This window comes from Rutidosis leptorrhynchoides, chromosome 3, assembly GCF_046630445.1.
Source record: "Rutidosis leptorrhynchoides isolate AG116_Rl617_1_P2 chromosome 3, CSIRO_AGI_Rlap_v1, whole genome shotgun sequence".
NCBI classification, from domain to species: domain Eukaryota; kingdom Viridiplantae; phylum Streptophyta; class Magnoliopsida; order Asterales; family Asteraceae; genus Rutidosis; species Rutidosis leptorrhynchoides.
Window position 1 is genome coordinate 143100525 of NC_092335.1, and position 17122 is coordinate 143117646.

A 17122-nucleotide genomic window follows, 5' to 3' on the forward strand; every position below is an offset into this window, starting at 1 on the left:
AATTATTAGATTACCAGACTTAATAAAAAGGGGCATATTCGATTTCGATAATTCAACCATAGAATGTAGTTTCACATACTTGTGTCTATTTTGTAAATCATTTATAAAACCTGCATGTATTCTCATCCCAAAAATATTAGATTTTAAAAGTGGGACTATAACTCACTTTCACAGATTTTTACTTCGTCGGGAAGTAAGACTTGGCCACTGGTTGATTCACGAACCTATAACAATATATACATATATATCAAAGTATGTTCAAAATATATTTACAACACTTTTAATATATTTTGATGTTTTAAGTTTATTAAGTCAGCTGTCCTCGTTAGTAACCTACAACTAGTTGTCCACAGTTAGATGTACAGAAATAAATCGATAAATATTATCTTGAATCAATCCACGACCCAGTGTATACGTATCTCAGTATTGATCATAACTCAAACTATATATATTTTGGAATCAACCTCAACCCTGTATAGCTAACTCCAACATTCACATATAGAGTGTCTATGGTTGTTCCGAAATATATATAGATGTGTCGACATGATAGGTTGAAACATTGTATACGTGTCTATGGTATCTCAAGATTACATAATATACAATACAAGTTGATTAAGTTATGGTCGGAATAGATTTGTTACCAATTTTCACGTAGCTAAAATGAGAAAAATTATCCAATCTTGTTTTACCCATAACTTCTTCATTTTAAATCCGTTTTGAGTGAATAAAATTGATATGGTTTCATATTGAACTCTATTTTATGAATCTAAATAGAAAAAGTATAGGTTCATAATCAGAAAAATAAGTTACAAGTCGTTTTTGTAAAGGTAGTCATTTCAATCGAAAGAACTACGTCTAGATGACCATTTTAGAAAAATACTTCCACTTTGAGTTTAACCATAATTTTTGGATATAGTTTCATGTTCATAATAAAAATCATTTTCCCAGAATAACAAATTTTAAATCAAAGTTTATCATAGTTTTTAATTAACTAACCCAAAACAGCCCGCGGTGTTACTATGACGGCGTAAATCCGGTTTTACGGTGTTTTTCGTGTTTCCAGGTTTTAAATCATTAAGTTAGCATATCATATAGATATAGAACATGTGTTTAGTTGAATTTAAAAGTTAAGTTAGAAGGATTAACTTTTATTTGCGAACAAGTTTAGAATTAACTAAACTATGTTCTAGTGATTATAAGTTTAAACCTTCGAATAAGATAGCTTTATATGTATGAATTGAATGATGTTATAAACATCATTACTACCTCAAGTTCCTTGGATAAACCTACTGGAAATGAGAAAAATAGATCTAGCTTCAAAGGATCCTTGAATGGCTTGAAAGTTCTTGAAGCAGAATCATGACACGAAAACAATTTCAAGTAAGATTTCCACTCGAAATAAGATTGTTATAGTTATAGAAATTGAATTAAAGTTTGAATATGATTATTACCTTGTATTAGAAAGATAACCTACTGTAAGTAACAAAGGTTTCTTGATCTTGGATGATTACTTGGAATGAATTTAGAAAACTTGGAAGTAAACTTGCAATCTTGGAAGTATTCTTGATTTTATGAAACTAGAACTTTTGGAATTTATGAAGAACACTTAGAACTTGAAGATAGAACTTGAGAGAGATCAATTAGATGAAGAAAATTGAAGAATGAAAGTGTTTGTAGGTGTTTTTGGTCGTTGGTGTATGAATTAGATATAAAGGATATGTAATTTTGTTTTCATGTAAATAAGTCATGAATGATTACTCATATTTTTGTAATTTTATGAGATATTTAATGCTAGTTGCCAAATGATGGTTCCCACATGTGTTAGGTGACTTACATGGGCTGCTAAGAGCTGATCATTGGAGTGTATATACCAATAGTATATACATCTAAAAGCTGTGTATTGTACGAGTATGAATACGGGTACATACGAGTAGAATTGTTGATGAAACTGAACGAGGATGTAATTGTAAGCATTTTTGTTAAGTAGAAGTATTTTGATAAGTGTCTTGAAGTCTTTTAAAAGTGTATGAATACATACTAAAACACTACATGTATATACATTTTAACTGAGTCGTTAAGTCATCGTTAGTCGTTACATGTAAGTGTTGTTTTGAAACCTTTAGGTTAACGATCTTGTTAAGTGTTGTTAACCCAATGTTTATAATATCAAATGAGATTTTAAATTATTATATTATCATGATATTATGATATATAATATATCTTATTATGATATATATACAGTTAAATGTCGTTACAACGATAATCGTTACATATATGTCTCGTTTCGAAATCATTAAGTTAGTAGTCTTATTTTTACATATGTATTTCATTGTTAATGCACTTAATAATATATTTACTTATCATTTAACATAATTAACCAAGTGTATCAATATCTTAATATGATTCATATGTACCTAGTAAGACGTTGTTATAACGATAATCGTTATATATATCGTTTTCGAGTTTCTTAAATTAATAGTCTCATTTTTATGTATATAACTCATTGTTAAAATACCTAATGAGATACATACTTATAATAAAATCATGTTAACTATATATATAACCATATATATGTCATCGTATAGTTTTTACAAGTTTTAACGTTCGTGAATCACCGGTCAACATGGGTGGTCAATTGTCTATATGAAACCTATTTCAATTAATCAAGTCTTAACAAATTTGATTGCTTAACATGTTGGAAACACTTAATCATGTAAATAACAATTTCATTTAATATATATATAAACATGGAAAAGTTAGGGTCACTACAGGTATAAGGTTTAGAGTTCAGGGTTTAGGATTTAGTGTGTAGGGTAAAGAGTTGGTGGTTTATGGTTTAGGGTTTAGAGTTTAGCATAGGGTTTAGGGTTTAGAGTTTAGTGTATAGGGTTTAGGGTTTAGAATTTAGGTTATAAAGTATGAGATTACAAAATTTGAAATAATTTATTCTAACTACATTTACATGTGTCAAATATAAGTTATATGTTATTTATTTTTTTAATATTTGTAGAAAGAAAAGAATAAAGCAAAGAATAAAGAAGTAGTTATGAAACACCAAAAAAAAGAAAAAAAAACAGGTTCCAATTGTTAGAATGACAATAGTAATTGTTAATTTTAAACTGTTGTAATTAACGTACAATTATATTTTTATCGTAGACGTACTTCACTAAGATGGAGAAAACGTTATACAACTGAACAGGAAAATACAACTAAAAATGAACTACTACAAAAGGTATTTTTTAATACTTGTTCACCAAAAAATAGAAAATATACGAATTTATGACTTTCAATTCTCAATCCATTTACAATTACATTGCTAAAGTATTATACGGAGTATCACATTTACAGTTTTCCAGGAACCAAGACCTCAATCGTTGTACATCTTAATTTAATATAATTTATATACTTCGATCTTTTATAAAACAATACTATGTATACCTTATATTTCGTTTAAATATTTCCTGAAGATCCGATTAACTTTAGCAAAAAGTATAGTGACTGGTTTGCTGATTGATCAATCCTAGATTATCCAATTAAGGCTAATCAAGGATTGAGTGCAATGAGGGGGTACAATGTATGTCGATTATGGTTTTGAGACCTTATTGTCATATTTCGTTAAGTGCTAAACGATCAACAATCATGTCCCGGTCTTCGTAAATTACCTTAACCAACAAAGATCAAGTCTCGGGCAAAGTCACGAGAGAGATCAATATGGCTAGAGCAATTCTTCCAGAATCAACAACCTAAAATGAGAGGCCAAGCTCCCTATTTATAGGCTTAGGACTTACGTGGAAGTAAGATGTGTGGGCACTTAGGCATTCCGCACAAGCACTGCGAGAACCCTACGCACTCTTTAATATTCTGCGTAATCCTACCGCATTAATTAAGGTTTACCGCGGTTTAAGTGCGTTGTCCCTTTGCCTTTGAGTGGCTTTTCGCACTAAAAATATACATATACATATGTATGTATATGATCAAGTCCCCCCAGTTTATTGTGTTACATTTTTTGCAGAAAATGTAATACAATAAACTCTAAATAAAAAATGTAGTTTGTCTTCATATGCAAGCGATTTACGCACAATGTTTATGCGTAAAGGCATTGTTCATTTTTACAACGGCTATTTTTTTATGCGCTGATTTTTTGTTGCGTATATAGCCGTTAAGTAAAAATACCGTTGGGATTTATTCTCTCAATATATATATATAGAAGTTGATTATCACTTCATCCATCACACTTTATCTCTCACTCATATTAACCATCAACACGATCATCTCTTTATAATCTTTTTATTTTACACAAACAATCTTCTCATTCATTCATCATCATCATGCGGGTTTCAGATATTGAAAAGAAGGACGACACAAAGCAATTTCTTGCGGAGAGGCTCAAAGTCCTGAATCAAGATCCTCAAAATCTGCACAGAAATCTCCTACCACCAGCGCAACCACTGCCACTCTAAGCAAAAGACCCGCTACATCTCCTCTTTTAGGATCTGCCAAGAGGGTTACGCGATCCAGCTCGGTTATTCCTACTGAATTCGAGACTGGTGATGTCAAAGCTAAGGGGTATAAAATACTATTAAATTTTACTAGGAAATACTATTAAATGCGATACAATTTTACGCAAGATATTTATTTATTTAGAGAATGGATATACTTAAACCTTGCTACAACAATTATAGGCAGTGTACCTAATCGTACAGTAGTGTAGTTTTTAGTAAGTCCGGTTCGTTCCACTGGGAAAAATCTTTAAACAAAGCTTAACGCTATATTAGTTTTATTTTATAAAAATACAAATATATATATAAGTAATATTATTATTATAAAGGGGGGTTTTTACCGTTTAATGACCGGTTTGTCGATTTTTAAAACTTAAGTCGCAGTTAAAACCAAATGTAAAATATTAAATAAATAAAAGACTTAATTTAAAGCGTAAAGTAAATAACGGTAATGAAATTGCGATAAATAAAAGTTCGATAAAATAAAATTGCGATAATTAAAAAGTACGATAATTAAAAGTGCAATTAAATACAATAACAATAAATAAAAGTGCGATAATTAGAAGTGCAATTAAATATAAAATAAAGGAAATTAAATATGAAATAAAAGAATTATGCTTATTTAAACTTCCGTAATCATGATGTTTGACGTGTTGATTTTAGTTTTATGCCCATGGGTTAATTGTCCTTTGTCCTGGATTATTTAATATATCCGTCTGGTTTTTGTCCATAACAGTCCATCAGTCATAAATATAAAGTGCGAGTATCCTCGTCAAATTATCCTTATACCCGAAGTTAAACATTCCAACTAATTGGGGACTTGAACTGTAACAAGATTTTAATACTTTGTTTAATAATTACACCAGGTTATCGACTGAGTGTAACCCAAGGTTTTAATACTTTGTTAACAATTATGCCAAGTGTCCTTGTACATAATTTCACCCCTGTTTTAATAATTCTAGTGGCTATTAATCCATTCCCGTGTCCGGTTAAATGAACGAATATTCGTACATATAAATATCCCGCCCATCGTGTCCGATTGAGTGTATATGGTTATTTATAGGGACGTCCAATTGTAAATCTTTATATTAAAATTAATAAACTATCATTTAGTTAAACAAATATAAAGCCCATTAATAGCCCATAGTCTAATTTTCACAAGTGTCGTTGTTTTGTCCAAACCCCATTTATGGTACAAAGCCCAATTACCCAATTTTAATATTTTTAGCCCAATATCATGATTACTTCGGATTAAATAAGCATAATAATAACTTAGCTACGAGACATTAAATTAAAAAGGTTGAACATAACTTACAATGATTAAAAATAGCGTAGCGTTACACGGACAGAATTTCGACTTACACCCTTACAACATTCGCTAACATACCCTTATTATTAGAAATTAAAATTAAAATTAAAATTAAAATATAAATATATATATATTACTTATATATTGAGAGAGAGATTAAAGGATGGATATTACGTTCACCAAACTGCGAATTTATAGGCCTGTGAACTGAAAAAGGAGCTCATGCGATCGCATGAGCTTTGCTCTTCAAGGCCATGCGATCGCATGGCCAGCTGGGGAGGCTCACATTTGGTTGTTTTCTTCTGCCGACGATTTTATAATATAATATAATATATATATTAATTTTAAGAATTAATTATATATTATATTATATTCATATGCATAGTTGACTTGTAATTTTTAGTCCGTTGCGTCGAGCGTTGAGAGTTGACTCTGGTCCCGGTTCCGGAATTTTGAACGTCCTTGCATACAATTTAATATCTTGTACTTTGCGTTTTGAATCTTGTACTCTTGTAATTTCGAGACGTTTCTTATCAATAATTGGAACCTCTTTGATTGTATTTTGTTCTTTTGAGCTTTTTGGTCGTTTGCGTCTTTAATTCGTCAAATCTGTCTTTTGTCTTCACCTTTTATTATTTAAACGAATATCACTTGTAAATAGAACAATTGCAACTAAAAGCTTGTCTTTCTTGAGGGATAATGTTATGAAATATATGTTCGTTTTTATCATTATCAACTGGTAACATTCATATTGCGCATATTATTATTATTTTTGCTTTAAGTAACACCTATAGTGTTCTTTTATGCTAACACATCTTTCTCTTTCTTTTCTCTTTTTTTATTATACTTTTTCAGCAGAAACATCCATTACTCCACCACCAATAACGCAAACAAGCTCTCCACCAACATTTGATCTATCTAAGTACGAAGACATTTGGCGCACTTCCCCCAGCGCTGTAAAATCCATTAAAGTGGATGGCCTTCAAAGCTATTTATGCGCATCTCCAGAAGCTGCACTAGAGCAATGGCAGCACATGAAGCTTGCCCTTCCTCATGATCTGCGCGCTGAGTTTAGCAAACTCTCTCATAGCGACGCATTCAACTGCTTTGCCCAAAATTTCTTCATGACATTTGCATCCGCATTTGATGCAATGTCTCGTCAAGAAAAGTTTTCTGAATTCTTGAAAAAAGAACAAACCAAGCATGCCATCACTCAGTCCCAGCTTTCTTCCACCACTGCAGAATTACAAACAACAAAAAATTCCGCAGATGATCTGAAGAGACAACTGTCCGAGAAAGCTATCGAAAAGGACAATCTTCAGGCCGCTCATGACACTATGAAAAATAAACTTCTTCAAACTCAAGCCGACCTAACCGCAGCCTTATCCGCGAAAACATCTGCGGAATCCAGCTTTGCGAAACTCCTCGAGCATTTGCCCGAACTTGGGCAAAAAATCATGGATTCAGCGGATGTTTCGCAATGATTTGATACGTACGTTACTGCACTTCAACAGCTTGAGCGAGTGAAGTTTTTGCAGGAAATTAGTAGGGTGACTGTTTTACCGGAACCAATGCCGGAATACATTGAAAAGCTAATCTGTCCTCTTGAAGAGGCAGAAGAGATGGTTGCGCTGGCAAGAGAAGGAATTCGCGTTATTCCTATTCCAAAACTGGAGGCTATAAGTCAAAATAAGGATGCTCCCGTCGAAGACATTATTAAATTAGACTTAACCAGTAAGGAATAGAGTTTCGCAATCATAAGCGCATCTGTATGCGCGTTTTAATGTTTCAGTTTGCTGTACGTTCCGCGGTATTATAATAAAATTTTATTTATCAATTGCAATTGCTTTCATTTATATAGCGCTTTAAGTACTTTTCAATATTCATAATTACTAGCATTGTCCTTTGCACTTTCATTGTTTATTATTGTGCACATAACAAATAATTACTTTATGCAAAACAACCTGTATGCGTGTGCTTATACACATTATGAATCTTCTAAGTCCGCCCAAACGATCCTTAGGCAAAAATTTGTGTTTATTGCAAAGCATCCAAGTATGGCTATATCTAATACTTTGGGTAAAATTTAACAAATTGCATTCCTTTCGCATACACTTTAAATTGCTTTTATAAACTATCAAGTGGTTTTTACCATCACTTGGATAATTTCAATCTTGGAATTTTATGCAATGCATTATATTTACAAACTACACATAAACGCACAATTGCTGCTTATGAAGAAAAACTTGAATTTCATTCATTTCGCATAGTAATATATTCTTAATTTTGCTACTCATAAGCACAAATCATTAGATTGCGCATAGAATTTCGCACATTTCTTCTGATTATATGTAATATCTTTTCAACAAAGTAGCATGCCACGCGTTAGGTATATTACGCCCTTCAATGTCCTGGAGTTTATAAGACCTACCACATTGATTCCCACAATTTGATATGGACCTTCCCAATTGGGTCCCAATTTCCCAAGCTTTTCAGCAATGCTTGCTTCATTATTCCGCAAAACCCACTCTCCAACATCGAAGGCTAATGCGTGTATTTTTTTGTTGTAATACTTGGCAATTTGTTGCTTATTATTTGCCTCACGTATCGCGGCCATAAGCCTGCGTTCTTCTATGAAATTTAGGTTTTCACAAATGCCCTCTGCATTCGCACTTTCATCAAAATTAGCAACTCTATGTGTCTCAACAAAAACTTCCGCGGGGATCATTGCCTCTGAACCGTATACCAAGCTAAAAGGTGTTTCGCCCGTACTTTTCTTGAAAGTAGTGCGATGAGCCCATAGTACATTTGAAATTTCATCAACCCATCCATTCTGCTTTTTGTTCAAACGCTTTCTAATACCGCTGACAATATCGCGATTGGTAACCTCGCATAGCCCGTTTGCCTGCAGATGTGCAACTGATGTAAATTTTTGAATTATATTCAATTCCGCACACCAGCTCATAAATGGATCCTTTGTAATCTGCGCCCCATTATCACTTACAAGCTCTCGCGGAATGCCAAATCTGTACACAATGAATTCCCATACAAAATTTTGCACTTGGACGCCAGTTATTGTGCGCAGAGCCTTTGCTTCCACCCATTTAGTGAAATAATCAATTGCTACAATCAAAAACTTGACATTCCCTGCACCGGGTGGAAATGGTCCCACAATATCAATGGCCCATTTATAAAATGGCCATGGTGAATCAATTGGAATCATGTCATATCTTGGTTTTCGATTTTGCGGCGCATGCCTTTGACAACTTTTGCATCTTTTAACAATTTGCGCAACATCGCGATACAGGGTTGGCCAAAAATAACCCGTTCGCATTATTTTTGCTGCAATAGTTTTATAACCTGAATGCAGAGCGCATGATCCACTATGTACTTCTTCAATAATTGTCGCAGCCTCGGCGGGTCCTACACACCGCATTAATGGTCCCAAATACGATTTACGATATAACACATCATTTTCAATTACATACATAGGTGATCTTTCGTGTACCAAACGAGCTTCCTTTTTGTCTTCTGGTAATGTAGCATTTCGCAAATAGTTCACAATTGGATTCATCCAATTTGGTTCAACTTCTTCTATAGCCGCAACAAACAAACTTCCATCAATGGACTTATTGGGAAGTTCTTGTACCCAAACTTGCTTTTGGAAATGCGAAAATGTTAATGCAGCAAGCTTGCTTAACGCGTCCGCCTTTTTGTTTTGAATTCTTGATACCTGTGATAACTCAAAAAATTCAAACTTTTCTGCAGACTCCTGCACAAGTTTTAAATACTTCTGCATAGACAGCTCATGAGCTTCAAAAGAACCATTGAATTGATTTGCCACTAGCTGCGAATCAACATATGCGCACAACTGCGAAATATTCATCTTATGCGCCACATTTAATCTCGCAAGCAATGCTTCATATTCAGCCTCGTTGTTTGTCACATCAAAATTAAAGCGTAGCACGTATGTGTGTTCTTCTCCACTCGGGCTTGTCAACACCAATCCCGCACCTGCTCCTTCAATACACGATGCACCATCTGTATATAAATCCCAGATTTCGCGTTGAAGTGGCTTTAATTGTGTTCTTTCATGGATAACCTCCAGTTCACCCGTCATTTCTACAAGGTAATCTGCCAAAACTTGACCTTTTACAGATGTACGCGTAAAATATGATATTTAAAATGCGCCAAGCTCAATCGCCCATTTGGCGAGTCTTCCTGATATTGCAGGTGTGCTCAAAACATTTTTAACCGGCAAATCAGTTAAAACATGTATTGGATAACCTTGAAAGTATCTGCACAACCTTCTTGCCGTCAAAACTAACGCGTAAATAAAATTTTCAATTGGCGCATAGTTTATTTCACTTCCCGCAAGCGCCTTGCTAACAAAATAAACTGGCTTCTAGATTTTATTCCTTTCCGCAATAAGTACTGAGCTAAATGCTTCATTTGCAACCGAAATATAAAGGTATAATATTTCACCATCCACAGGCGCGATCAATGTAGGTAATGTAGCAAGCAATTGCTTCATTTCCTGAAATGCCTTATCTGCCTCTTCTGTCCATATGAAGTTCTTCTGCTTCAGGCACCCTTTAAGAGTGCGAAAGAAAGGAAACTGTCTTTCCGCAGCTTTTGAAAGGAATCTAGTTAAAGCCGCGATTTTTCTAGTTAAACTTTGTACTTCTTTAACAGTTTTAGGCGCGGTCATGTTTTCAATTGCGGCAATTTTCATAGGATTTTCTTGTATGCCTTGCTCAGTGACATAGTACCCTAGAAACTTGCCTTCTCTTTCCCCAATTGCATTTAGACGGATTCAACTTCATGTTGATTTTTCGCAAACTTTCAAATGTTTCCTTCATATCAAGCAAAATATTTTCTTGCGTTTTGCTTTTTATAACAAGATCATCAACATACGCCTCAAGATTGTGACCTATCTGGCCTTCAAACGCTTTATCAATTAATCGCTGATAAGTTGCTCCCGCATTCTTGAGGCCAAAAGGCATTTTAATATAACAATAAATGCCTTTTCCAGTATGGAATGCGGTTTTATCCTCATCTTCCAACACCATTGGTATTTGATGATATCCTTTTGCAGCATCTAAAAAACATTTGTAAGGATAAGCGTGCAAAGATTCCACCATAAGATCGATTTCAGGAAGTGGATAGTTGTCTTTTGGACAAGCTTTGTTTATGTCTTTGAAGTCTATACACATCCTCCACGAACCATCAGGTTTTTTCACCAAAACAGGGTTTGCAACCCATGTTTGATATTTTACTTCACGCAATATGCTGCATTAACCAATTTAGTAACTTCTGCACATAACCATTTCATGCGGTCAGGAGCCATTCCTCTACGTTTTTGCACAACAGGTTTTAGCGCAGGATTAGCATTTAATCTATGTTCCGCAACATTACGCAGAACTCCAGTCATATCTTGCTCACTCCAAGCAAACACGTCCATGTACGCGATAAGCAATTGCATAATCTTTTTTCTTATTTTCACATCCAATTCGATGCCAATTTTTATTTTCTGATCAGGATATCTAGGATTTACAATAACCATATCATCTTCTGCAATTTTATGCGTGACAACTGCATCTTGCGTGCTTATAGTCTCACAAATTGACTGCATAGCCATGGAGTTTATTGTTGCCACACCCTTGCAAGTAGTGAATTTAACCATTCCATGTATTGTAGATGTCACTATGCCAAGCTTACGCAACGCGGATCTTCCCAACAACATGTTATAACGCGAAGCTGCGCGTATAACATAAAAATATAATTGCGCTTGTCTTGTTAAATTCACCTCTATCTCATCACATAACTCAATTGTTAGTGATAATTGCCCCATGGGCCAGGCAGATTCACCCGCAAAACCAGATAAAGATATCGCGGTTGGCTTTAGTTCTGCTTTAATGCATTCTGGTAGTTGACGAAAGCATTGCTCGTATATCAATTCTATGATGCTGCCCGTATCAACATGTATTTTCATAACTGTTATCCCAGTATTCGCGACTTTACAAGATATGACTAATGGCGTGTCATACATTTCGCGATTTTGCTCAAACGGGAACGTAATAGGCGCGAATTGCCATTTTTCAAGCACTTCTACTGCTTTTCGCTTTTTAAATCCTTTCTTCTTGTGTATTGTGCTTATTATTTTCGTATCTTGCACCTTTTGCAGCTCTTTTGGCGAATTTTCGTTTGAACAAATTTCGCGTGCTTTATGCACCTTCAAATTCATATTTGCCTTATTTACAACCTTCTTGGTAGCTAAAAGCTTTTGTTGCTTCGTCATTTCACTTTGCTGACGACTTTTGTTACACAGATTATGTTTTCCTGCAATATAATGAAGAAAATAACACGATTAGAATTAGAAAATGAGTTTAATAGCTTGATTATAACGAACGCAGATTTCTCATTTAAATTCTATTCGTGTCCCACGATTATAATGAACATCACCAACGTATATTACAACAACATAGAAGATTGATTGGAGAATTTATTGAAGACGACATTCTACCGATTATCGAAAACATATTATCACATTTCTATAGCTTATTTAATATGAAAAAATTTGCTACTGAATTTGATGTCTTTAGAATTACTTATGGTACTTCGATGTGTCCTACTCAGCGGTGTATAATGTGAATTGGTGGATTACGTCCAACTGATATGCTACAGGCAAGTACACGAAACCATTTCTTTACCTTATTTATTATTATTTGTTTCATATTAACTACTTTTTCATATTTCAACTTCGAGATTAACATACATTAACTTAATCTTGATTATGACAGTTAATCAACAATGATATTGAAGTTATTGGACCTCAACTTGAAAAAAAATGAGAACTTTAACATCTGAAATTACGAACGAAGATATTGCACTTACTACAAAATTTAGAAATTTAGAAGCCACAATATCAAATACTTTAACAGAGAAATATTTTATGAATAAAGGAGACGAATCGACAATGTCAAGTTATTACACTTCTATGTCATTTTTAGCTGGAAAACTTACTATTATGCACAACTTTATGCATGGGGTATACTAAATCATAAACTTCATACATCTTCTGAATAATTAAAAATAATATTACAATATTATGCATTTTATTACAAATATAATGTTTCAACTCATTATAGGCTGACGAATTACGACAAAAGATTTTCTCAGGGATACACAAAGTACTAACAACAAGACAACGAGTTATGACATTATTCACAATTCATGATTATTTAACAAGAATAACTACATTGTCGAATATGTAGTAAAATACAACGAAGATAACCCTCCACAATTCTTAATTCAATCGCCTAAAACTACATCACGGTATTCGAGATGATTTATTTAATTTGAATCAAAATTTTGTTTATTTATTTATCCGTTAGTACATTTTGAAACTTTAAAATTTTGGATCCTCTATAAATAAATTTTGAAACTTTAAAAATTTCAAGCCCATATAAAACATTTGGTTTAATGTTCGTCTAGACATAATAATAATTTTTAAATTTATATAATTAATTTTATAGCTTAAATGATTAGACTCCTTCAAAAATTTAGCGAAATCGCGGGTCTTTAACTAGTTTGTAATTAAACTAAAAGAAAAAGAAGAAAACCTAAAAAAGAATATAGAAAGTAACCCAATAAATAAAATCTTGTAAATTCACATTAATGTAGAAATGAGGGCTCTAAAATCTATTGTTTTATCCATTAATAGTGTTTTTTTTTTGTAAAAACGATCAAAGAAAAACAACCTGATTATATGTGAATTTTAGTTATTTTTGACAAAAAAAAAATAATAAATAAAAAAAAATACTTCATATAATTATAATATTACGCTATTTACCTCACATTTAGAGCATACGGTGTCCACACCGTCGGTTGAAGTCGGTATCACCGACGCCAGCAATGTGGACACCAACCAGCCGTCGACTTTAATTATGTTCGCCGTCAGTTCTTCGAGGTCGGAGGTCGATGGTGTAACTTGATTTTATTTATATTATTTTTATTTATTCTATTTTTCTTATTGTTCTACAATATATTTTCTTACCAAGACTTTGAACCACATACACTGAACCCGAAAGACATCCAAGTTTAATCAATTTCAAGTTCACTTTCGATCTTAAAATGAACACCGAAAAATAGACACGGTTAACTTAGCAAATCATCTTGAATAATACTCTGAATGTTATAGCACGTCCACCATCAACCGTATCAATCTATCTCAAAATTTTACCAACAAGAAGTTAACTTTTTTTCCTTTTCCCAACAATTAATCATATGACATGGTTCCGAGTTATAAGGAAGAAAGACATTGATATAATCAATTACAAGTTGAAATATAATATAATATAATCAAGTATAACATAACATCAAATAATATTGGGTGGTGACTGGTGAGAGCATCTGAGCAGTACAGTATTATGCATGCCAACTTGACATTGTACATCAAACCCCCACTCTTTAGTGGGGCCTTCACCAGGTTTACATATATTCGGAATTTTTTATTTGATCCTGCATATTTACCATGATCTGTACTTGTCATTTTTAGTACTACGTAGAATTGACCTCACAACTCTTTTTAGTATCCATTACTGTTTGACATCATCTTAAAACCAATCTCAAATCCTTTATAGCTTGAAAACTACTCTCATTTTCAACTTTCAAGCTCATTAGCATGTGTTATACCTTACATCTTTTGGTTCTGCAATATCAGAACAAGGGTCCAAAGACAATAATTTGGAGCAATTATTACTGTCTGGTAGGGAAAAGGAAACATGGCAAACCAGTAACTGCAATCATCTGAACCCTAAACAATTACTGTTGGGATAATAAATATTTAAACACAGTTTTCCTTTTACATTTGTGATGAAACTATTTCCATTTGTTGACCAGAAACTGTGATATATGGACAAATGAGAGATCAAACTGACACTACCTTCAATTTCAATAGCAATACAGCCATTGATACATACCACAAACCATACACTACAGCAAAAAAACCAAACTTTTTTACAAGATATTCTTATTTCAATCATAAATATACCACAAACCAATACCGTGCAGTTGAAATAATAATATTAATATATTATATTAATAACAATAATAATGAAAATATATAAGTGACAAAAATAATATAAGAACACATAAATAAACAGAACACACTTCACTGCAAAATTTTCACCATCATATAACCGGTCACGGTTGTGACGTTCTCACCGGCTGTTGAGTACTATTATCTGGTGCGAGATGAGAAGTAGTTTGAGCTTCAACAGGTAAAGTTGAGGTCAATGTTTGATATTGAGCAGCAGAATGAGGTGGCAAAGGTTGAGCTGCATAATATACATGTTGTCCTTGTTGTGATGGATCTGCAAACCCATACCCAAAATTACCACCAGCAGCAGCAGCAGCAGAAGCAACCGGCTGAGGTGGTTGCTGAATGTGAGAGTAGGCGACAAATTGAGGCTGAATCTGATGTTGGCTAGAAGGAACCTGAACCATTTGAGAAGCACCTGCACCAGAATTTACAGTTCTATGCCCCAATGCTGGTTCTGTTTTAGTTGTAGTTTGAACTACTGCACGAGGTGGTGGTAATTGACTATTGATAGGGCCAGAAACAGCAGGCATATAATACACGATGTTTTGTTGATCGAGTGGTGGATGTGGAGGGTTATGTTGGGTATGGGGCGGGTACATAGGGTAGTAAGCTGCCATAGGAGCCACCGCAGATGGGCGGTGTTGGATGTACTGTGGCGGGGGAACAGCGGTACGAATAAACTGAGGTTGTTGATTGAGAAGTTGTGGATCAATTTGGGTGGTTGCAGTTGGAGTTGAAACTAAATAAGCAGAATCTTGAATTCTAAGGTTTTGATCATGAATATTAGTAGAAAATTGATTTTGTGAAACGGGATCTTGATAAATTATGGGCTGTTTTCGTCTTGATAACGGATTTGTTACACTACCATCACTGCAATTCATCACAAAATACACTTAATTCATATTCTAAATCAAATACATTTGGCATATCAATTTAGTTGATTTGACATTGTATGGATTCCACGATTTAATTATAAAAGTTTATGACTTAATAAGTTTAAGCATTTGACTAACTTTAAACAAAAAGTAAATAAGTAAATAAAAATAAACCTGGAAACTGAGTCCGGTGAAGTCATATCAAAGCCCATAGATGCCTTTTGCTGATAATATTGCTGCTGCTGCAGTGACGTCACTACCTTTGATCCTGCTGGCACACCAGTAATCACCGCCGGTGCCGGTGCCGGTGCCGGCGCCGATACCACCACGAAATTCAGATCCTTCGGCTGATCATCAACGTTAGTTCTAATCGGCGGCAAGTTCACCAGCGATGGCAACGACGATCCTGAACCAAACGACGAGGTCGTTTCAACCAAGGGAGAATCCGGTACCGATTGAACATCATGAACTGATTTTTTATCATCCTTTTTCTCCGGCGGTAAGTAAACGACGTCGTTATTATCATCTAAACCTAATAAACAATTAACCGATGACGTGTCCGAAAACACTGACGTAGCGCCGTTAAGTGCGTTCACAAACCATTCTTCTGATTTAATACTCGTACTTTCTAAAAGCGATCCGATTGACGAAACGGATTCGGGTTGAACCGGAAATAAGAACAACCGAAGCCTTGAATTTGAATTTAATCGTTCGTATTCATCGATCATGTTTTCCAGATCCTCATCGGTTGCTACGGAGATTAACGAGTCTAAATCTTCAGAAGGTAATTGATATTTTATCGTAAACGACGACGTATTGGTATCTGATTTGATCAGGCTTTTGGTGAGGCGGTGAGTGAGGTTTGATAGTGTGGTATGACGGTCCACCGTAACGATGCGTGTGTCTCCACCGACGTAGCATAAGGTTTTGTCGTGAGGGCGTGGGACTATGTGGCCGCCGTAGCTGCACATTAGACGGAGTTTTGGTGGCGCAGTTGGACCGTTGGCTCTATAATCAGGATTGTTATCTCCCCAGGAATTGGTATTGCTGGAGTCTAGGTGTGCGGCGGAGAGAGGCGGTGGTTGTGGCGGTGGAGCGACGGTTTGCTCCATATTATTTTTTTGGTTTAATTTTTAGAAAGAAGAGTGTGAAACGGATTGGTCTAGTTGGAAGGTGGATGCTCTTATAATTGTCCAGCTGGAGAGAACTTTAGTTTTAAGTAAAAACTAAAATTAAATAATTATATCTAATGTACTCCTTAATATTTTATATTTATTAATAATATTAATATATTACGATTATTCATAAATTAATAATTAATATTAATATAGAT

The 17122-nt window shown here is 34.2% G+C and overlaps 1 protein-coding gene across 1 annotated transcript; it reads right to left on the bottom strand.

Moving 5' to 3' along the window:
* Positions 1-14708: 14708 nt before the first annotated feature.
* On the bottom strand, positions 14709-16901 carry LOC139900445 (uncharacterized). Its single transcript, XM_071883217.1, has 2 exons — positions 15964-16901; positions 14709-15784 (listed from the first exon to the last, which is right to left on the bottom strand). The coding sequence occupies exons 1-2, from the start codon at positions 16899-16901 to the stop codon at positions 15016-15018; spliced, it is 1707 nt and encodes a 568-aa protein (XP_071739318.1). The 3' UTR covers positions 14709-15015.
* Positions 16902-17122: the final 221 nt, after the last annotated feature.

Excerpts from the sequence above, each read along its gene's own strand:
- LOC139900445 (XM_071883217.1), bottom strand. The coding sequence starts at position 16,901 with ATGGAGCAAACCGTCGCTCCACCGCCACAACCACCGCCTCTCTCCGCC. Across the intron at positions 15,785-15,963 it reads TCACCGGACTCAGTTTCCAG|TGATGGTAGTGTAACAAATC; the intron begins GTTTATTTTTAT and ends GATGAATTGCAG.